This window comes from Triticum dicoccoides, chromosome 4A, assembly GCF_002162155.2.
Source record: "Triticum dicoccoides isolate Atlit2015 ecotype Zavitan chromosome 4A, WEW_v2.0, whole genome shotgun sequence".
Taxonomy (NCBI): domain Eukaryota; kingdom Viridiplantae; phylum Streptophyta; class Magnoliopsida; order Poales; family Poaceae; genus Triticum; species Triticum dicoccoides.
This window is the reverse complement of record NC_041386.1, coordinates 372,891,452-372,914,447: the sequence shown is the minus strand read 5'-3', so window position 1 is coordinate 372,914,447 and position 22,996 is coordinate 372,891,452. Positions and strand designations below refer to the sequence as shown.

Genomic DNA, 22,996 nt, shown 5'->3' with positions numbered 1-22,996 from the left:
GACGTGAACGTCAAGAGCTCAACACCAACAACCGCTCAACGACTTCACCATCTCCCTTGGCATCTTCGTCAAGCGACTTCAAGGCATCTTCGCCTTCGGATATACGGCATCTTCGCCAACAAGGACCTCAAGACTACGCTCAAGAGAAGCTTCCCAAGCTCAAGTCCGCGACTTCCACGAGCTACTACGACCTTGACACCGACCACAAGATTCCTTTTTATGGGACTCTAGAACCCGAGGAGTATCTCGAGTGGGAGCGTTTGATGGACGACTACCTCAAGCTACATCAAGTTCCTCCCGAAGATCAAGTGAAGTGCGTCACAAGAAACTTCCACGACTACGCGTCACATGGTGGCTTCACATACCTTCGGAGACCTACAACATGAGTTGGCCCAAGACGAAGAGAGCTTTGCGGCGAGAGTTCGTGCCTCCAACCTACACGGAACAACTTCAACGCCAATTGGAGAACACCATCCAAGGATCCAAGTCCATCGATGAGTACTTCAAGGAGATGAAGAAAGCCTTGCGACGAGCCGGCGTGGACGACCCCATTTCGATTAAGTTCCACTTCATGATGGGATTGCACAACGACATCTCCAAGACGATCTTCCTCGAGAACTACAAGTCCCTCGACGACAACTACATTGGTGCTCTCAAGGCGGAAGAAGAACTCATGAAGGCCAAAGCTTCTCCACCCCAAACTCATTTCGTGACGACCAAACTCCATGAGAACGAGCATGAGGCTAGTACCACCACGATGTCCAAGCCCGACGAGCTCCAAGACGATGCTCCCAAGTTTGACTTCACCGCCATCCCTCTTTGTGGCATTGATGGTGCCGAGTCTACTTCGACTCTTTTTCAAGACGGTGCGGCGACGACTATGACTACGGAGCCATTTGAGGACCAAGCTTTGAAGGCGAGCGACATGGTGACGAGCAAGGATGATGCTTCCATCTTAGAAGGCGAGAGTGATGATGTGCCATCTTTGGCCTTCATCCACGGCGAGGACAACGAGATGGTTGAGCATGGGATTTTCCCTTCGACCACGACGACATATGATGACTTGAGTGACTTTAGCCACCATATTGAGAGCGAGAGTGACTTCACCACTAGCCCCATATATGATGTGTTGCCACAATTCCCATGTGAGGAGAGCCACAACCCCCACCACTTGAGTGAGATGAGTGACTCCACCATACGTGAGATTGAGTGCACCTACCTTAAGGGAGTGAGTGAACCAACACATAGAAAGAATGAGATAGTTGATAGGTCATGTGAGGCCACTTTCAACACTAACGACTTGACCTCTACCTCTAATGTGTCTTCTCATTTGGTGTTAGGTCCCATATATGATGACGCGCCGATTCTCGACGACTTCGTCCTTCCTTTGAAGGTGATGGCAGCGGAGGGGGCACGGGCAGAGGCGGCGATCGCACCCAAAGTGGTGGCGGCAACCGCGGGCGCAAGCCAGGCCAGCCCTAACAGCGTGGCGGGGCTGGACGAGGTGATGGCAGCGACGATCGGGACAACTGCCGATATTGCAGCATCAATTGGGCCCACGATTGCCGCAAGAGGATAGCTGACAAGGCTGCCGCAGCCAAGGCAAACCTCGTCCAAGCTGACGTAGATGGTGAGCCAGCAACGATGTTGGCCTGCGCCCAAACCGTGCAGGAGGGCACAACGCCTCGCGCGACCACGGTCCCGGCAACCGTCGAGTCCATGCAGGCGGCACGGAGCTTGTCAGCAGAATCCATCTCTATAGTGGTAGGAATTGCCCAAAGAATATTGTTCTCAGGGCCTATCGACTGGGAGGCAATGAAGGCACAAGCGTGGGGAAGCTACACCCCGGCAACCGCGGCTCCGACAACGTCGGGTCCTGCCAAGTCCATGCAAGACAACACGGCGCATCAGGTCGGCCATACCCCGAAAACCAAGTGTTTGGGTCCACCAGGTTGGCGGGAGATGGCTCCCTGACAACGGCGTGTGCGTGCGGCTACATCTTCCTCAATGAGGAGAAAGCTGTGACCACACCCGCGCTTGTAGGAGACAAGCGCAGCGAGGGTTGGTTCCTTGATACCGGCGCCACGAACCACATGACTGGTTCGGTCGACGTGTTCGCGGAGCTGGACCACTCGATCACCGGAAAGGCGCGGCCTGGGCATGGCTCCATGGTGGACATCCATGGACGCGGGACCGTCGTCTTCGCCAACAACGGGGCTTACCATAGGGCGTTCACGAACGTCTTCTTCATCCCAGTGCTCAAGAGCAGCATTGTGAGCGTCGGCCAGCTCGACGAGAGCTGGTACGACATCAACATCCATCGTGGGAGCGAGTGCTCTCCGTGCGAGACAAGGACGGGCGCTTGCTCATCGAGGTAACCTGAGGACCAAATCCCCTGTACAAGTTCTTCTTTGCCCCGTACAACCTTGTGCCTCACCGTGGGCCATGTTTCCGACGCTTGGTATTGGCATGCTCGGCTCGGACACCGACACTTCGACGAGCTGCAAAAGGTGGCTCGTGGTGGACTCGTGCGTGGGCTATCGCACATCATGCACGCCGACGAACTGTGTGATGCATGTCTTGCCGGGAAGCAACAGCGTCTACCCTTCCCTAAGAAAGAAAGGTACAGGGCGAAGAAGCCCCTGGAGTTGGTCCACAGGGACCTCCGCGGCTCGATCACCCCGGCAACGCCTGGCAGGCGTCGCTACATCCTGTTGCTCGTCGACGACTACGGCAGGTTCATGTGGGTGATACTCCACGCCTCCAAGAACGAGGTGGAGTGAGGCATCGTCAAGCAGCAAGCGGCAAGAAAGATTGTGTGCGGCCACAAGCTGCGCGTGTTGCGCACGGACCGTGGTGGCGAGTTCACATCTGCCACGTTCTACAAGCACTGCGACGACAAAGTGGTGCAACGTTATCTCACGGCCCCCTACTCGCCGTAGCAGAACGGCGTCGTCGAGCGGAGGAACCAGACGGTGCTTGAGATGGCACGTTGCATGCTCGAAGCAAAGTAGGTGCAACGTTATCTCACGACTGTCTTCATCCTCAACCGCTCCTTCACAAGGAGCGTCGACGGCAAGATGCCTTACGAGGTGTGGTACAGGAGGAAGCCTGATGTGTGCTTCCTTCGAACCTTTGGCTGTGTTGGGCACGTCAAGACGACGCACCCACAGCTAAAGAAGCTCGACGACAGGAGCACCCCTATGGTGTTCATGGGCTACGGGACGGGATCCAAGGCGTACAACCCCGTCACGAAGCGTGTACACGTCTCCCACGGCACCATCTTCGATAAGGAGGCACGTTGGAACTGGGAAGCGCCAGGAGAGGCGCCAGCAAGCAGCTCCTTCACCGTGGAGTACACAATGTGCACAAGTGATGGTGCTCGGGCAGCAACCCCGGGCACAAAGGAGACCCCGAGCAGAGCAACCCCGAGCACTGCGGCCCCAAGCCCAGTGGCTCCAAACACAGCAAGCACACCAACCTCACGGTCAGCAACCCCGGACACCTCAGGCGAGGTTGTGCCAGTTCAGTTTGCAACTCCACCAACAGTGCGATCGGACTTGTTCGACGCTGACGATAGTGCCAGCGTCCCACACTGATACCAGCGTGTCGATGACCTCGCCGAGCCACCACAATTGGCGGAGAATCTCGATGACGACGAGGTGTTGCATCTAATGGCCGTCAAGGAGCCAACCACGTTTGCTGAAGCAGAGCGCGAGGATTCCTGGCATCGCACGATGCTAGATGGCTACTTGGACACTCACCATGCTACCCGTAGGGCATCGAGCTATTGGGCTCAAGCGTTGTTCAAAGTAAAGAAGGACGAGCATTGCCCCATCGTCAAGCAAGAGACCCGGCTCGTTGCAAAAGGGTATGCGCAACGCGCAGGGGTGGACTTCGAGGAAGTCTTCGCTCCCGTAGCAAGGCTCGAGTCCGTTTGACTGATCCTTGCCCTGGCGACACATTGAGGCTGGGAAGGTCACCATATGGAGGTCAAGTCGGCATTCCTCAACAGCGACCTCGAGGAGGAAGTCTACGTCCCCTAGCCACCTAGTTTCATCACCGAAGGACGCGAGCAGGGCGTGTACAAGCTACACAAGGCCTTGTAGGGTCTCAGGCAAGCCTCGAGAGCGTGGAACGCCAAGCTGGATGCAAGCCTCGCAGCACTTGGGTTCTCCCGCAACGCTTCTGAGCACAGTGTGTACTTGTGTGGCACCGCGAACACACTGCTCACTGTCGGCATCTACGTCAACGACCTGGTCATCGTCGAGGCAAAGCCCGGCGAGGTTCAACGCTTCAAGGGAGAGATGCAACGTCTCTGCAGCATGAGCGACCTCGGGCTGCTCCGGTACTACCTCGGGTTAGGGGTAAACCAGGAGCGTGGTCGCACGACAATCACGCAAACGGCCTATGCCGCCAAGATTCTGGAGCGAGCTGGCATGTTTGAATGCCACGTCGTGCAAGCCTCGATGGAGGCACAGCTCAAGCTCAACAAAGAGAGCGCCGAGAAGCGGTGGACGCAACGTTCTACCACAGCATCTAGCCTTAGGTATCTCATGCATACCCGACCGAACATCTCGTTCACTGTAGGGTTCCTGAGCAGGTTCATGGAAGCCCCGACAAGCAATCATCTCGCTGTCGTCAAACACTTGCTCCGGTACATCTTAGGCACGATCACGCATGGATGTGTGTATCGCCATGGTGGCGGTGAGAACCTGGTCGGCTACAGCGACTCCGACCACGTTGGCGACATTGTCTCCAGGAAGAGCACCTCTGGCATATTGTTCTTCCTCGAGAGCAGTTCCTGGCAATCGGTCAGGCGGAAGGTTGTCGCGACTTCTTCGTGCGAGGCGGAGTACATCGCGGCAACAACAGCTGCATGTCAGGGAATCTGGCTGCCTCGTCTTCTCAGCAGTTGGCTCGTCTTCTCAGCGAGATGTTGAACCAAGAGACCGCCCATGCACTCATCTTCGTCGAAAATAAGTCAGCAATTTCCCTCTGCAAGAATCCGGTGCTGCATGACCATAGCAAGCACAACGATCTCCAATACCACTTTATATGAGACTGTGTCGAGAAGGGCACGATGGTCATGGAGTTCATCAAGACTGGTGAGCAGAAGGCGGACATCCTGATGAAGCCACTTGGTCGCGTCCGGTTCTAGGAGCTGCGCGACAAGATCGGGATCGTCAACATCCAACCCCGACGACAGGGTTGAGGGGGAGAATGTTGTTTTCAACTCAGTCTCCAAGGAAACTCTTCAAGCAACCACAAGGGTCAAGGATAACCTGCACTTGGCAGGATAAGATGGCAGACATTTATTGAGCCTGTAAGGATAGGATAGGATAGTAGTGTGGCTGGACTTAGAAGTCCATGTTCACACACTATTACTAGTTTGTAGTGCACATAATGTGCAGCCTATAGTCGGTTCATTGTCCTATAAAAGGACTTGTATCCTGCGTTGTAAATGAAGCCACTCCTTCAGAGAAAAATATTCAGCTTCAAGCTTAATTAGTACTACTTGTGCAAGTGTACGTGTGTGTGTGTGTGAGAGAGAGAGTGAGTACTACTAGTTTGGGCACCCCTAGCACGTATAGTATAGCACCACGTATAGCACCACCAGCAGGGAACTCCTACCACTCATAGTGCAGGACACCTACCACTAGGAAAATACCCTTAGCACTCCAAATCAGGACCGCTACCACATATAAGGTAGAACCCCTATCACCCATAGTACACCCCTACCACAGTAGTTTGGACTAACAAGAGATGCCATTCTTCGGCATGACCTTCAAGAAATCCTCATACAGTAAAGTATCTCGCCTTGAGAAGTTGAGCGCAAAGGGACTCGGGAGTTAGAAGGATCCTCCAGGCTTGCCTTGCTAGCATAGCAATATTAAAGAAATAAAGATCTCTAAAACCTAAACCTCCATCCTTCTTCGGCTTAGATAATCTGTCCCAAGCAACCCAATGTAATTTATTTTCTCCATTTGACTCCACCAAAACCAACATACCATGGAAGAGATCTCACAAATTCCTTTAGTGATGTCAAAGCATGACATAACATAAGTTGGGATCGCCTGAGCCACTTCCTTAATAAGAATTTCTTTTCCAGCTTTAGACAGTGCTTTCTCCTTCCAACCTTGGATTCTAGACCAAATTTTCCCCTTCAGATATTGGAACACTCACTTTTTGGATTTGCCTATATGAACTGGGAGCCTTAGGTACCTCTCATTTTGCCCCTCACAAGAGAGATGAAAATGATCCATAAATTTCTAACTTTTGCGTATTATTACAATTCGGGCTGAAAATTTGTCCTCAGCATTCTTCATACAGGTCAAGGATACATTAAAGTTCAGAAGCATTGTCCCAATCTGCCTTTAGGAGGAAGGAGTCATCCGCAAAAAGCAAGTGTGACACGCTCGGTGCTCCTGGACAAATCTGAATGCCTTCAATCAGCCCTTGTTCCTCGGCAATATGGAGTAAGGAGGAAAATTCTTCAGCACAGATCAGAAAGAGAGGGGGAAAGCGGGTCCCCTTGTCTCAGAACCCATTAGGGGTATATGATCACCATTCACTTTAACTCTGTAAGTCGCTGATCTAACACATTTCATCAAGAGACCCGCTTATTATGGAATCAAGCTTGATCAACATTGCTTCAAGAAAATTCCATCCCACTCTATCATATGCTCTACTCACATCAAGTTTGATTGCCATGAAACCCTCTTGTCCATTTCTTTTGTTACTGATAAATTGAGACATCTCATAAGCAACTAGGACATTGTCAGTGATTAAACGACCTGGAACAAAGGCACTTTGATTTTGCGAGATAATGTCCCCGAGAAAGACTTTCAGTCTAGTAGTAAGAACCTTGGAAAGAATTTTGTATAGCACGTTACAGAGACTGATCGGTCTAGAATCATTAATCCTTTCTAGATTTTTACTCTTCGGAATTAGCACGACTGTAGTTCTATTCCACTCAGCTGGGATGGGCCACCATTTAGAACTGTCAGGACCTCACATTTGACCTGCTCACCAACCAAATCCCAGAATCTCTTGTAAAATATTGTTGGCATCCCGTCTGGGCCCGGAGCTTTTAGGTCCTCGATATTTTGCAAAGCTTGAAAGATTTCTTTTTCAATGAAGGGAGGACAGAGGGAAGCATTCATATAGTCTGAAACCCGTGGTTGCACATGTTGGAACAAATCAGCCAGTTTGTAGCAGGTTGTGCAGTGAAGAGGGAGTTGTAGAAATTATGAATATGATCCTTTAAAGTCCCCTGACCTACAGTAAAATTACCGTGGTCATCACGCAGTTTAGTGATTTTGTTTCTCCTTTTCCTCTCAGAACAACAATTGCGAAAAAATTGTGTATTATAGTCACCCTTTTTCAACCAATCTATATGTGCTCTTTGCTTCAAAATAGGTGTCCCTTTGGTCCTCTAGTCCAACTTGGTTTCAGACAGAACTAAAATATCTGAATGATTCTCACGCCTTTGGACGTCCAAAAGCCCTCGAACTGCTGGGTGATTGTCCAACCACGGCAGTTCCAGGCCACTATCTTCATTGTTGTTTAATTGCTGTTTCGGTTGTCTGTCTTTCACAACTGCTACAGCACACTCCTTTCTGAACTTGATTCAGCTGAATGATAACTGAAGCTGCAGGAACCACTCTCATCCCTCTGTATTTAACAGATACAGAGGGCTAAGGGAAATCCCTAATCCAGGATAGGTTTGATCCGCCCAAAAGATCAGCTGAGAGGATGGTAGGAGCCGATCCAAAAAAACGAGAATGGTACCAGGGGTGGAAATCAGCACAAAGCCACAAGGCAGCAAGGGCGGAGAAAGGAATTGGTACAGGACGGGAATCAGGGATAAAAACAGGGAGCGCGAGAGCCCAGGGAAGGGGATGGAAAGCTAAAGCAGGTTGGGGACAAAGAGAAGGAGCAAATCAGGAGGGTAAAATACCAGGGGAAGAGGATCAGGGGGATGGGGAAGACGGCATAGCGCCAGTCGCCGGCATATCACCGCCAGTCGCCACTCCGGGCACTTCCGTGCAAGACTTTTCCTCTAAGCTAGCGTGTCTCTCTCTATTTTACCCCCACGTGGTTCCCCAACATAAAAAAGATTCCCTCTCCCGGTGTAAACCCCTCAGCCCGCCGCATGTCAATTATTTTGTTTTTTGACAAATTCCAAATGCTATACCTTTTAAACGGAATTGTGGTCCGTTTTCACCATTAGGTTTTTCGCGACAAGCTTTTGGAAACTACTCCCTCCGTCCCATAATATAAGGGAGTAGATCCCATATGGGTATGCTTTGACAAGAAATTTTTTCAAAAATAAATTTAGTGCTATAGGAAGCAACATGTTGAAAATTAGTCGCCTGAAATACTATGAAAGTTACCTACCATGGTTTCGAAGTTGCCTACCTCAGAAGCTAAGTTCTTATAGTTTATGAAGTCGTCTAGCGGTGACGCTCAGTTGCCTGCCATTGCTAATTAGTTGCCTATAGTATTGTGAAAGTTCCCTGCCATGGCTTCTAACTTGCCTACCGTTGCTAATTAGTGGCCGAGGTACTCAAGCGCAACGGCCTTGGAGACGGCGTCTGCCCGTTATGTGGGATTGCTAAGGACTCTAATCACATCTTCTTCACCTGCGTGTCTGCGCAATTCCTTTGGAGCTGCTTCCGCAAGGTGGTTGGTGGCCATTGGTGCAATACCAACTTCCCTGGCCTCTTCGTGGAACTCCAGGCTTCCACGATGCAGTCCCGCCACACTAGGCGCTTGGGTACTAGGGTTCTCATGTGGACGCTATGGACAGTTCGCAATAAGCTTGTGATTCAGTGTGCAACTCTTCGACGATCTACTGACACGATTTTCTAAATATGTGGTTACTTGCAGCTTTGGCGGCCGCTTACCCGCCCACAGGATCGGGACGCCATCGACATCTTCATTGCAGATCTTCCTGTGTTGGCCTTCCGCTTGGCTCCGCCGCTTTCCCCACCACCTCCGGAGCCGGATTAGTCCCTCGGACTCGCTGCGGCAATGCCTATGGCTAGGCACTGGCCCTTTGCGTCCCCTTCTTTTCTCTCTTTAGGGCTTGTCAAGTTGTGCCCTCAACAGAACCTGGATCTTGTCGTGCTTTGCCTGTGTGCTACTTGTGTGCGTGTGTGGTGTGTGCTTGTATGTTGGAACTTGTGGCTCTGGTGGTTTGCTTTATATATAAAGTGGGGAGAAAGCCTTTTTCGGTAATACTGTGAAAGTCACCTACCGTCCCTCATTAGTCACCTAATACTCCCTCCGTTCCAAAATCTAGTGCACATAGATTCAGGCTCTAATACCAATGCATGCGCTAGAGGCTAGCTTTGGACGAGAATAACCCTGCTTCGTCCGTCACATGCCCTTGCAGACACTCAACTAGCTAGCAAACACCGGTGTGGGCATGCAGGCCAGGGATGCGGTGACGCCGACCACCGGCGGAGAAGCCGGCCGCGGGCGCAGTGACGTCGGACACCGGCGGCGGAAGGGAAGAAGCCGGCCGCAGGCGAGGTGACGCTGGCCGCCGGCGGCATAAGGGAAGAAGTCGGCCGCAAAAGCAATGCTCCTGGCCGTCGGCAGTGTACGTGGTGATGCTGACCATGGACATTGAGAAGCAGAGTCGGGACGCCGGCCACCATCGCGGACACGGTGCTGCTGGCCGCCCGCGGTGGACACGAGGAAGTCGGACGCGGTGGACGCCGGCCGCCAGTGGAGGACGCGGAGAAGGCAGCAGCAAACACGGTGACGCCGGCAGCGGACGCGGAGATGCCGAAGACACCGGTAGCGGACATAGGTCGACGGTGACGCAGGTCTAGTGCCCACGCCCCTGACCGCCTCGCCACCGCAATCTCTTGGATCCGGCCGGGCGGAGAGGCATGCACAGACGGCGAGGAAGGCAGGCAACCCCGCAGCCTCGTGGAGCTGCCCAAGCTTAGGTGCAGACAGCTCACACTTGCACTTCTTGCCGCCGCTCGCACTCGCACTTGCACTTCTTGCCGCCGCTCGCAGACACTGCCGCCGCCATGTCCGCTCCAAGATCAAGCCGTCATGGTCTCGGCCGTTGCTCCTCGTAGCCGGAGCAGGGGAACGGGAGGCGATGGCATGGTCCTCGTCGCCGCGGAGGAGAGAAGAGGATGGTGTGGCCCTCGTCGCTACTAGTCCAATCCCGAGTCCCGACCGCCTGCGATGCGTGTTGTGTGCAAGAGGAAGGGGATAAAGGCGATGTGGGCGTCCGTGCGGCTGTGGGCTTAGTTTCGTCGAGAAGAGCACAAAGTTGCTTATATGCACTACATAGTGGAATAACGCTGTTATGGTTCTACTAGGAGGGCGCAAGAGGGCCGGCCGGGGGCCTTTTTGCCCACGGCCGGGCAAGAGGGAAGGGGATTTCCTTCTTAATTCTTGCTTCATTAGATTGATACATCTCCTCTCTTTATATAGAGAGGTTTACTTGACTCCCAAGCAAGGCTTACTTGACCCCTAAGCAAGCGACCCTTATCTCTAATTAACCCTAAGACTAACGGGCTATACCGCCAGCCCAGGCCATTAGGCCCATTACGTACTCTAACACTACAGCCTAGGCCTAACCAACTTATAACCATGACTCGACGCAACACAAACCTAACACCTAAAAACAAGCCTTTTACATCTCGGCTTGTTTTATTACTCTCAACCTGAAATGGACTGGGACGATTTATTTTGGACCCTTAACAAAAAGTGGACACCATCCGCACGTCGGACGTGCACGTGTACAGCCACCTGGATCCCATGAACACCATCTGGACAAAAGGAGTGCATGTGTATGGCCACCTGGAAGTGGTCGCAAGAGCGACCGGCAGAGGCGCTCTCGCGGCGGCCGGCAGAATGCAGTGGTGCTACGCGGTGCGCTCCTGTCGGTGACACCCTGCCTTCTCCCCGCCGGACGGTTGTTGGTCTGCACCGCACAGAGAAGAGTGGAGGGCTTGCGATGGAGAATGACGAGGGGTGCGCCCCCACAACCGCCGATGTTGCAGACTTTGAGGTTGCTGCCCGCGGGGAAAATAGCATGCCCAAGATCCCCGACGCAGCGGACGAGATCGAGGTCCTTTGCGCAGCGAAGCGCAGCTGGGAGGAGCGGCAGCTGCAGACCACGCATCTCACGCACACGCCGACGCGCTAGGAGGCTGCGCGTAACAGCCTGCAGCCTCACCGCCGCCGACACGTGGCGAGTAGTGATCCAAGCTGGAAGCGGTGACGGTGATGGCGGGAACTTGATCTGCTGGATGGGGACGCCCTGGGGAAGCGGTGATGGCGACGGCGGGAACTTGATCTGGTGGATCGGGACTCCCGTCGGCACGGTCGATGCGGGGCTGGAGCTGACCGGCGATGGCTGCTGCAGTTGCAGCGGCTGCTCCGACGAACCGCCGGGCGCGGCGTAGATCGCCAGGAGCGGTGGCTGCCACTGCAGCCAGGGCGGGGCGGTGGTGGCGGTGGATGACAGCTGCTGCAGCGGCCCGGTGAGCGCGGCGGAGGCCACCTGGTGCGGCGGCTGCCACGGCAGCCATGACGGGCGGTGGTGGCGGTGGATGGCAGCTGCAGGGCTGCTGCAGCAGCCCGGCGAGCGCGGCGGAGGCCGCCTGGTGCGGCGGCTGCCACGGCAGCCAGGACAGGGCACTGGATGGCAGCTGCAGCGGCTGCTGCAGCAGCTCGGCGAGCACGGCGGGGGCCGCCTGGTGCGGCGGCTGCCACGGCAGCCACGGTGGCACGGTGGCGGTGATGGGCGGCGCAGCCGGGTGCGGCCTGTAGGACCCAGCCAAGAACATGCGGATCTCCTGGACCGCCTGTGTTAGGCCCCGCAGCGCCCCGGACACCTCCGGTGTGAGGACGACGGGGGCGGGCGCGACGGAGGATCCCGACGCGGGCAGGAGCGGGGCGACGGTCGTGGTGGTCGTCGGAGGCGACGAGGTGACCGGCAGCGGAAGAGACGGGTTGGGCGGCGGTGAAGACATGATCGAACCGAAGCTAGCTGATACCAAATTGTTATGGTGCTACTAGAAGGAGGGCGCAAGAGGGCCGGCCGGGGGCCTTTTTACCCACGGTCGGGCAAGAGGGAAGGGGATTTCCTTCTTAATTCTTGCTTCATTAGATTGATACATCTCCTCTCTTTATATAGAGAGGTTTACTTGACTCCCAAGCAAGGCTTACTTGACCCCTAAGCAAGCGACCCTTATCTCTAATTAACCCTAAGACTAACGGGCTATACCGCTAGCCCAGGCCATTAGGCCCATTACGTACTCTAACAAACGCTAGAAAACTTATGCGCACTATAAAGTGGAACGGAGGGAGTAATGCGAAAGTTACATAACATTGCTCATTGATCACCTGAAATACTGTGGAAGTTGTTTGTCATGGTTTCTAAGTTGCCTACCTCGGAAACTAAGTTCTTACAGTTTATGAAGTTGTCTACTGGTGATGCTCAGTTGCCTGCCATTGCTAATTAGTTGCCTAGAGTACCATGAGTTTCCTACCATGGCTTCTAAGTTGCCTACATCGAAAAATAAGTTGTCTACAACACTATGAAGTTGCCTACCTATGATGCTCAGTTGCCTGACATAGCTAATGGTTGCATGTAGTACTATAAAAGTAGGCCTACCATACTGAAAATTACATAAGCAACTTACCATAATGCACTCAATGGTAAGCAATTTAGGAATAAAAGTTAAGCTACTTGGGTGGTAGCCAATTTAGTGCAGACATTAGGCTAACTAGCGCCATGGAAGGCAACATCACGAGTTGTTTCCTATAGAACTAAAAGTTGCTTCATGTAGCACCCAAGTTGCTTTGGAAAAAGTTCATCGGAACATACTGATATGGAATCTGGTTTTGAAGAACTCGTCACGAGAGGTCCAGCAGAGAAAACGGATTGTAATTCCGACGCTCAATTCAAAAGTTATAGCATTTTGAAATATCGAAAAGAGGAATTAGTATGACAGTACAGAGGTTTGATATTCACATGCAAGCATGGGGGTGCAGCATGTGCATCAGCGCAGAACACCACATGTCATTTTCCTTGCATGGACCAATCACCTTTTGCCATCTTGGGTAAAGGAATCAAGTTTTCTTGTTTCCCATTTTTTGGTCTATACTCCATATAACTAAAAAGTGCAGCTGCACTTATCAGAAATTGATTTATTTTGCCAAATATATACATTCGACACCCACATAATACTTTGCTATTATTTGTTACTTTCTTCAAGATTCCACAACTAGGCTGAATCAAAAGATTCAGAAAATGGAAGTCCTAGATTACTGCTGCTCATTCATGCACTTGGATTGCAAGACCCTGGTTAAACTTTATGAGAGGGAAAAGAAAAGAAGTCCTAGATTACTGCTGCTCATTCATGCAAGAGGCTACTCTAGTGCCCCCAGTCAAACTTTAAGGTCGGTGTTGGACCTGGAGAATCCAAAGAAAACTAGTAGTAGTCATGTATTTAATTTCGAAACATCAGCTAACCCTGATTTACTACTTGTAGTATTTTATGACAACTAAACTGTTCTGATGACTGATGAAATCTTAAAGGGGTTAGCAGCTAAGCCAGCAACAGAGTTCAAACACTATGCATCAAAAAGAAAGTTATGTACCGCAAAGTATCAATTATTTCAGAGTGTGGTATGATTCCCTCTAGTTGAATGTGTGAATGACATGGAAATGATAATCTTTGACAGTCTGTCACCTACCTCTGTCACCATAAGAGCCTTCACCAACTCATTTTGAGGCGATGCTGCACATGAGAGGTGTATATTGAAATTAACACACGCGGGCAATCAGAAAAAGGGACTGTAATCTTGACTTGCTTCTTCTGTTGAATCGCAACAGATCAGGACCTAATCAACAAAAATGTCCTTACTTTTAATTGGAGAACCATTGAGAAAAGCACCTTTTCCACGAACAGCTGCGAAAAGCTAATTGAAGAAAAAACACAAAATCAGACTCAAAACCTTTCCGAGTTCCTTTGCCCAGATTATATTGCACCGATCCTCAAATAAAACAAGGAAAAATTACATAGAGTAACAATATTTACCTCATTCATGATGGGGTTGTACACAACTCCAACGGTGGGAATCTTCCCAATGGTGAGGCCAATCGAGACGCACACAAAAGGAAAGCTGAAATATAAAAAAGTGCACAATCTTGGCATAAGAAAAGAAAATGCACGATGAAGAAAGGTACTTTGTCTTTTTGACAGATGGCTTTCACTCTTGTACCGACACGCTCTCGCAGCTGGCAAGGTTATTCCGCCGAGTTCAATCGGGGTCGCTGCCTCACCGGAGTCTCACCTCCTCGACCTTCACTAGGGGTGTGGGTTAGTGCAGCCGCTTCTAGGCGCTCATGGATACTGCCGAGAGTCTGACGGCGAGCCAGATTCAGAGGTGACCGCGGGTGAGAGGCGAAAGGAGGAGAAATCCTCATCTCGTCTAGCGACTTTGGGAATTCGACAAGGGAGCTCTGGACAAGCCCTCAGCGCACGACAACCATACAAGTCAACGCCTGTAGCATGCACTCCTTGTCGCTGGTCACCTCGGTGGCAAAGAGATCGTTGTCAGTATGGATACCCGTTCAGATAGAGGCGGTACGGGCGCTAGGGCTGGGCATTCGGTATAAACCGAAAATTCGGTTTCTACCATTCGGTTATTTCACAAATTCGGTTAGCAAAACCAAAAACCAAAAATGATAGCCCAAAATAACTAACCGAAAATTCGGTTAACCAAATATTCGGTTCAGTTTCTCGGTTTACACCGAACAAATTTGCTTCAAGCATTTGTGCCAGCGGCACACTCTTATAGCCAAGAAAATTTGCCTCCTGTCTTCAGCCAGGCGAGGTGGGACTAAAGGAATAAGGTGTCTCTGGTTGTCTATTCACATGCGGACTAAGCATGCATGCACGTGGTCGGCCCATGGTCAAAGAAAGTTTGCATATTTTTAACAACGTCCAAGTTTGCTAGTGGGCACGCACATGGGCTAGTGGCTGGCTGGCTTGGTCCAGTAGCAACGTCGAGGCCTTGCCCTATAAAAAAAGCAACATCGAGGCGAGAAGGACAGCGCCGTCGCTTCACGCCAGCCTTGCATCTGCGTTGACTCTATGTGTCTCACGTACACGTAGTGTTCGGTTTTGTTTCGGTTAACCGCATTAGAAACCAAACCAACCGAACTTAGTTCGGTTAGTACAAGCAGAAACCAAAATTTCCTGTATTATTGACAAAAACCGAAATTTCGGTTTTTTCGGTTTCGGCTTCGGTCCGGTGTTCGGTTTTTCGGTTTTTATGCTCACCCCTAACGGGCACACCCGAACCATATTACCCGCCCGAGTGGCTAAGGGGCCCCGAGCCTTGCGCCCCACTATGCTCGAATATGCACTTCTAAGCAGTGACAGATCCAGGAATTGAACTTATTAGTGCCCCACATTTAAGGTCTGAACATTTTAACATGCAAATGCAAGTCCTCTCAACCAAAACTCATAAAACTCAAATACAAAGCTAGATGTACTAAAAAATTAACATAACTAATGGTTCAAAATAGTTCAAGACTCTCGACAACTAGGTGATGTAACCACAAAAAAGCACAAAATACAAACATTCCCAATTCTCGACAAATATTCCCTCCTCGCTGCATGAAGCAGCACAAGGTTGTGGAGGAGCTAACTCCACCTTGCTGCTACAATGTGTACAGCACAAGTGTTGAAGGAACAACTTCAACGTGCTGCGCTAGATATCACTCTAGAGACGAATGTAGGCCAATATGGCAGCAGGAGTTCAATCCAGAACTCCTAGAGCACAAGATCTACTCCAAGATCTTAGATAAGAACACCAAGTTCTATTATAGGTAGTGGGGTAAGTAGTCTGGGTACAAAGTAGAGGTGAGGACCTCTATTTATAGGGCTTTGGGAAGCCTTCACATACTTCTACTTATAGCTGGAATACTCTAGAAAACATTATTTAAGTTTCACCATTCTACTCATAGCTACTCACAACTAGAAGACTCTAGAAATCAGTAGGTATGGTAGAAAAGAAAAGAAGTACTACACTAGAGTGGAAGCATCTAGACGTAGCCAAACAAATCTGACATGCGATTTTTTTCCTCTCTAGTGTTCCTCATCACTGCGTCTTTAATTTCTGGAGTAGAATAATTTCTAATTTGTTCTAGAGACCGGAATCAGGTTGAATATCAGCTTGACTAAATCCTTGAATAGAAGTTTGCAAAATGTTATCACGAGAGCCCTCATTACACACTGCAGGTTCAGGAACAGGAGCTCATAAAATGTTTGCATCAGAGGCTTCATTAGACAATTAAGGTTCGGTAATTGGGGGAGTTCCAAATTAAGCAGCAATTGGTTTCATTTTCTTATAGATTCCCTACATTACATCATCACCAGGTTCAATAATTGCCCACAAGACCATAAATTTAAGGTTCATATGAGAAAAAAAATGAATTTGACTGGGTATACCTGTTGGTCGCGCTTGCTGCCCTTGCAAACTGCAACTTCCCGTTTGCGCAAGCTCGATGCCGTGCCACTGCCGCTGCTGCCACCCACGCAGGCCAAGCGGGGGGCTATTTATTGTTTTCCCATTCGTCAGGTGCCTGGTGTCCGGCGAGCCGGAGCTACGCATGATTGCGGATTTTTGGGATTGCCTGCTACTTGCTCGACAGTTCTAGGCTATCTAATTTGGGCTGGTTCTAGGCATTTTTTCTGTAAGTGCTAGCCCACGTTTAAAACGAATGGTTTTCCTATTTCATATCTCTATGTCGTCACGTTGTTTGCCTCCTCTTTCAAAACGAATCGGTGTTGGATTTGGCCACCTAGGAAACACATTACACGGCTACCCGGGGCAGCCACCCATACCTGCCCCTACGGTGGCATCACCCTTGGTCGTAAGGAATAAGATCAGGAGCACTTCTTTAGGAATTCTACGATAGCGGGAGGTTTGTACCTCGTAACTGCAGGATAACCTGATTGTATCATATCCCTGGAAAATCAGGACCAAACTACCGACCTAAGACTAGCTATATAAGGGCGGTACCAATCCCCACCAAGGGGACGAAGATATACGGGAGCTCATTTCCACACCCTAGCTCAGTAGATAGGAAAACACAAATGTAATCCTCTGTGATCATCTATAAAGATGGGTAGGAAGGAAGTAGGGCTATTGCCCATCCACGGGCCTAAACCTATGTAAAACCACGGTTTCACCTTCATCGCCGACGAGAACCCTTCGAGCACCAACCCTCTCTCTCCACTTCCATGATAAACCTCAGATCTTAAGATCAGCGGACCATTATTCATCAACATTTGGCATCCGCCGTGGGGCCCGAACGGATCTTCGTCACCAACAAACCTTTTCACAAAGCACAAACATACTAACAAAGCGAAAGGTTGGGGCTAGTCCCCCACTTTGACCCAGGAGGCGTACATCAACCTCGCTCTTCGGGGCGAAAACCTTCTAGTGTCGGTTTGGGTCCTCCTAGATCGTCTCGCTTCGGCACACCCACCCAGGTCAACTTGAGAAGTGGAGGAGGATCTCTTACCGCTGGGGTACCCCATTGGTTCAACATAGTCAATTACCGTTCAGGCAGAAACCCTTGTGGAGAATAAGGTTGCACGCCAAATCCCCTCGCCAGAGAGCTGCCCAGATCCCGCCACACTGTTGTGAATCGGATTGTCATCAGGGAATCATTTCACCATACATTGGGATTATTTGGAGACCGGTTCATCCAACTCGTAAATCCGAGCCGTGCACCATGTCGGCCTGCACCACCAAACTCCCTCTTGGTGGTTAGGGACCACCACTCCTAGTGGACCGGGGACCGCGCACAAGACTTTGTTCAACCTTCGGATTATCCATTCATCATGTAGCCGATGCTTCAGAATCAAGTCGTCTCTGAAGTCTCTACTCATCATATCCTCTCGACAAGCCTCCTCCAAGATGGTCCTCCATTCAATGTTCTTTTTGCAAGTAATCTGAAGTCACTCCATATACGAAGAAATGAGCTTCGCCCTTCGCCCCAAGGACTCACCTTTGCGGGAGATATTCGTCGGGGCGCCTTACCTGGTAAGGCGAATTATCCTCTCCATACGCATGGGATGAGGGAAATATCTGACTACTCCCACCCACGTAAGCGTTATCGAGGTTTGCACAATGTTCATGTCCATCTTGGGTAAACCCACACTTCTCTCGCTATGTGCAATAGTGTTTCATGACCGCCTGTGCCTCGGAACATGGGGACCAAGGGCATGATTACGGTCAAGAGTTCCCTTGGAGCGGTCTCTTGACCGCAAGAAACATACCTTGATTAAGTTATGAGTGACATCCATAACCTCATGAAAGGGTACCAGCTGGGGAATGTCCTACTGACCGAACCTAGGAGTAACTGCTCCAGAGTTTGACCACCAGACCATCGGATAAATCTCACGAAAGAGGACGATATGGTTGTCTAGAAATAAAAGGCTACTCTTCCCAGGCACTGGTCAGGAGATACGGCTCATTGTCGACTCTATAAAAGTTCCAAGAGTCTCGCCTAGGTCAAAGATCTGGCTCGGGGCTCGAAGGTGAAAGATCTCACTTCCGTGACTTCAGTCAACAACGCTACACAAGTTCCTATTTCATAATAACGTGTTCACAATAACCTTACTATACAGAAAATATAAAGACCGTATTCACTATTTTCGGACATGATCCTATTTTATGCTTCGCCTTTCCATCAGAACCTATCATGGCCATTAAGCACTCCTATGTTGGCTCGGCAGGAGCAATGGGCTCCCCTCAAGTCACGAACGAATTATGGCGACCGTCGTCGCCTCTCCACCCCACGTATGTTTTCCCCAGGGACACATAAATGTCAAGGGGTTGCCGAGAAGCCATGGATCAATGAGACCCGTAAGTGCAGCCCGAGCAAAACATTCCAGGTCCTCATAGGAGCTAACCATGGTGTAGTGCATTACCTCGGCACTTCTTCCTCGGATGAAGGAAAAGAAGGTTGAGCATTTCCGACGCTTTTTTCACCTCTAGGGGAAGTTTCTTCGGAAGCGCTCTAGGGTATGCTACCTATAGGTATGGCCCGAGATAAAAAAACTGGGAGATCCACTTTCCTGGTCACAAGAACAAAGTGCCCACCTGAATAAGCCTCCCAGGCGCAATTGGAGGGACTGGAGAAGGGGAAGAAAACGCTCGGGGTCCTGACCTTTCTTTGCAGATCAAGACAAAAACTTGCAAAGCTCTTGTAGGACACACAAGGACCTCACCAAGCTCGGGGGCAGGAGATAAACATTAGAGACGAAAACAACTTGCTCAATGGTAATTTTATTGCACCAATTCATTAAACACCTAAGGAGTTTTTTCCATAGTGCTTTTCAGGAGAGTACAGAAGCCCACTACTCAAAAGATACATCTAGAACGGAGTACTGATGTCCGGCTAGTTCACAAACTTCTCCACCGCTGGCAATAGTTTTTCAACATGGTCACGATGCCCCTCCGAATGAGGTTGGTCTAGCAGCAGACCAATGAAGTCGGGACCAATGAAGCAGATATGCGGATGACACCATGCTCCCTTTTAGCCTAGCTATCAAAGCATTGCCATGGTCCAATTGGTCTAAGGTGATGTATTGTATGAAGATTATTTTTTTAAGAATGTGAGACTGCTGTTATGGGGGTGTCGATAGCGCAGTAGCAAAGGGTTGCTACTCTATTTTGAGGTGATGTCTTATACGAAGATTATTTTTTAAGAATATGAGATTGCTGTTATGGGGCTGTTGATCATGGAGTAGAAGGGCTGCTAACCTTTTACTCCCTCCGTTCCCAAATATTAGACCTTTTAGAGATTCCATTATGAACTACATACGGATGTATATAGACATATTTTAGTGTAGATTCATCCATTTGCTCCGTATGTAGTCCATAATGAAATCTTTGAAATGTCTTATATTTAAGAACAGAGGGAGTAAATTGCAAATCTGCCAATTTTTCGATCTCATACCACGATATTCCTATTAGTGAGAAAGTTTTATGCCTTAACTAAAACCTGTCATGCAATAAAGTATCCGAGCCCTGGAAATGCAAATTTTCTCGTGTTAGGGGGAAGATTGGTTCTCAATAATGTGTGTCTCCCGCCAGTCCCAACTTACACCATGGGTCGCTTTCTGTTAGCCAACAATGTGCACACAAGTTTCAACAAAGTGAGGCTCATTTTTTTTCTAGGAAAGACATACACTCAAACGTAAATACCATACATAGTGAAATGGGCATCTATTTGCAAACCTAAAGACCATGGGGGTCTAGGAGTGCTAAACTCCCAACTTATAAACATTGTTCTACCAAGCAAATTTATATGGAAGATTAGTCAAAACTCTCTAGGTCTACAATTGGATCTCATCAAAGACAGATACTAGAAGGTCCAACTTCTTCACCTCGACTAGGCGTAGGACCCCTTTCTGGAATGGAATCCAGGCCATCAAGCCAATCTTTGATTTAGGAGCAAAGCATCTTGTATGGGACAGGCAATCGACCAGATTCTGGTTGGACAATTGGATTGGTGGGCCCCGCCCCACATCAGATACCGCCGGCTCTTCATCATGGCCTCTGATCCAGAGATGTTAGCCAGCTCAGCAATTAGACAGGGGTCGCTCAACGTCTTGTTTCATCATACCTTTGACCAGGTCGAGGCAAACTTATGGGAGGCCCTTGGTGCCAAAGTTATTAATGCTCTGCTATTGAATTCATCCAACAAAATCTCCTGCGACCTAGAAGCGACTGGTCGGTGAAATCTTTATACGCCAAACTCTCTTCCGACCCTGTTGTTCAGCATGCTAAACTTCTTTGGCAAGCGGCCATGCACATGAAGATTAAGGTCTTCATCAGACAGCTGATTAGGGGGAGATTACCTCGGTTTGCAATATCTTGAAAGTTGAAACACAACGGTCCGAGTGATGGCTCCTATGCCTTGTGCGGTAAGCGAGAAGATAGAAATGATATATTATTTTGCCCAATGGAGAAATTCATGTGGAACTTTGTGAGGGAGAGACTGGGATGATCCTGGAACCCAATCTGTTGCTCTGAGCTCTTGGGCCTTGTCCCGGGTGTTGGGGGTATGCAACGAACAGTCGCATGGCATTGCATTGCAGCCATGTGTTGAGCCTTATGGAATATTCATAACAAATGGCCATTGAAATGATGTTTCCATCCAATCCTGTGTTTAAATGTTCGACCTTCTTTCAGCTTTGGATGCCTCCAGGGAGAATGAAGGACAAGGAAACTTCATTGGATGGGTTATAGAGGCTTATAGATCTTCATGCTACGAACTGAAACGTTCTAGGCACTTCAGGAGCTGCTTAGCCTCTAGTCCTTTTGTGCGAGGTGCATGCTTGATTTGCACTTTGTGCGAGGAGCCGAGGAGTATGTGTTTTGGTTTGTAAGACTTATATGTTACTTTGCCACTGTTTGAGCGCTTTATATAGTATAAGGCCAAGCGCTCCTTGCGCCTTTTGTTCTAAAAAAAAGCAAGAAAACAAGGGTCCACAACAGAGTGCGCATACTAGAACATCGTCGTTACCCATGAACGAAATTGGTGGTGCCATCGAGAGGGTCGACTATCCAGGTGGGGTCGTAGGTGAGGTCATCGGTGGAGCCGAGGGCTGCAGACGTCTCCTCGCCGATGAACTTGTGGTCCGGGTAGAGCATCCGGAGGTGGTTGAAGATGAGATCCTCGCAGGCCTTGTCCGTCTCCGTCACCAGATCCATCTGCAGCAGCAACAATCCATAGCACCATGACGACTACGTAGATCGCAATCCAATCAAGGCAGACAGCGGCATCAAAAGGAGGCAAGATGCGTGGGGAAAAGAAAGAGGCGAGAGGAAAGACCTGGCCCTTGTGCTCCACATTCTTGGTTAGGTAAAAGCTCTTGCGGATAATCTGCATAGACCATAGGGTGCAAATCGGTCCCAGAATGAGCGAACAGGAAATCGCGAATCCGTCACGAGCAGTGGGCCTGAGAAACAATTGCGGCAGGAGGATGAAGGGACGGATCGAGTTCATGGTATAGGAGGATTACCTCGCCGGCGCTCTTGGCGGCGTCCACCGCTGCGGCCAGGAACTGCTCCTCCGCCATGGCTTCCGAATCTCCCGCCTCCAGACTACGAAGAGGGATTTTTTTTTTGAGCTATACGAAGAGGGAATTTGATGTGTACAGGAACGCTCGGCTGGGTGGAGCGCCCTAGGTGTGTAACCTTTTCGTTGGACGCCAATGGCCAGGATCATCGGGTTAGAGCTAGTTTGGGTTAGTTTGGAGCTTAAATAAGCTAAAAGTATCAAACAGGAAGGGTTAGAGTAGATTAGTTTCACCAACTATCCCGGTGGAGAGATGCTTATTTGGGTTAGAGTGGATTAGAAAATAACTCTAACTCTAACTGTGTTAGAGTATCCAAACAGGGCCATTGTGGTCTCGGTGAACCAATCATTCGCGTTGGATACACCTCCCACGCAAACCGCCACCGCGCATGGATTCAAGCATCATAACATCGAATTGAGGTAAGATCTGCACTAAACCTATCATCCCCACCCTCCCATGTCACTCCCGCATCTAACAATGCCAAAACCTGCTGTTTTTACCACGAGAGTGTAGCAAAAGCACACAAAAAAATGACATGTTATGTAAATTTTGGAGCTACAAGTAGTATAAACTTGCACATGTATACTTAATGGTTTTGCTATGTAAATTTGTGTGGAAGGTATCAATAGGTGTCAATAGCATTTTATGGCACACAAATGTTGTTCTTTTAAATGAAAGATAAATAATAGAAAAAAAATGTCATGTCATGTCCACTAAAACTGTCATGTCATACCCACTAAAACTATTATGCCATACAATCAGCCATATGTACTAAAATTGTCACCTGAAAGCTGCTAAAATGCCAAATGAGTAGTACTAAAATTGCGAGGTGA

The 22,996-nt window shown here is 49.8% G+C and overlaps 1 protein-coding gene across 2 annotated transcripts in view; it reads right to left on the bottom strand.

The window, feature by feature from the left end:
• Positions 1-22,308, bottom strand: part of LOC119285949 (inositol monophosphatase 3-like) — a 32,147-nt gene extending 9,839 nt beyond the window's left edge. The window contains exons 1-6 of one of the 2 annotated variants that reach the window (XM_037565276.1): positions 22,107-22,308; positions 21,917-21,967; positions 21,608-21,795; positions 14,091-14,175; positions 13,917-13,971; positions 13,747-13,790 (exon numbers count right to left, since the gene is read on the bottom strand). In XM_037565276.1, coding sequence (XP_037421173.1) covers positions 13,747-13,790; positions 13,917-13,971; positions 14,091-14,175; positions 21,608-21,795; positions 21,917-21,967; positions 22,107-22,163 — 480 coding nt within the window. In that variant the 5' untranslated portion in view covers positions 22,164-22,308. The remainder of the gene's footprint in view (positions 1-13,746; positions 13,791-13,916; positions 13,972-14,090; positions 14,176-21,607; positions 21,796-21,916; positions 21,968-22,106) is intronic. The other variant, XM_037565275.1, reaches the window with a different exon arrangement.
• Between the last annotated feature and the right edge of the window lie 688 nt (positions 22,309-22,996).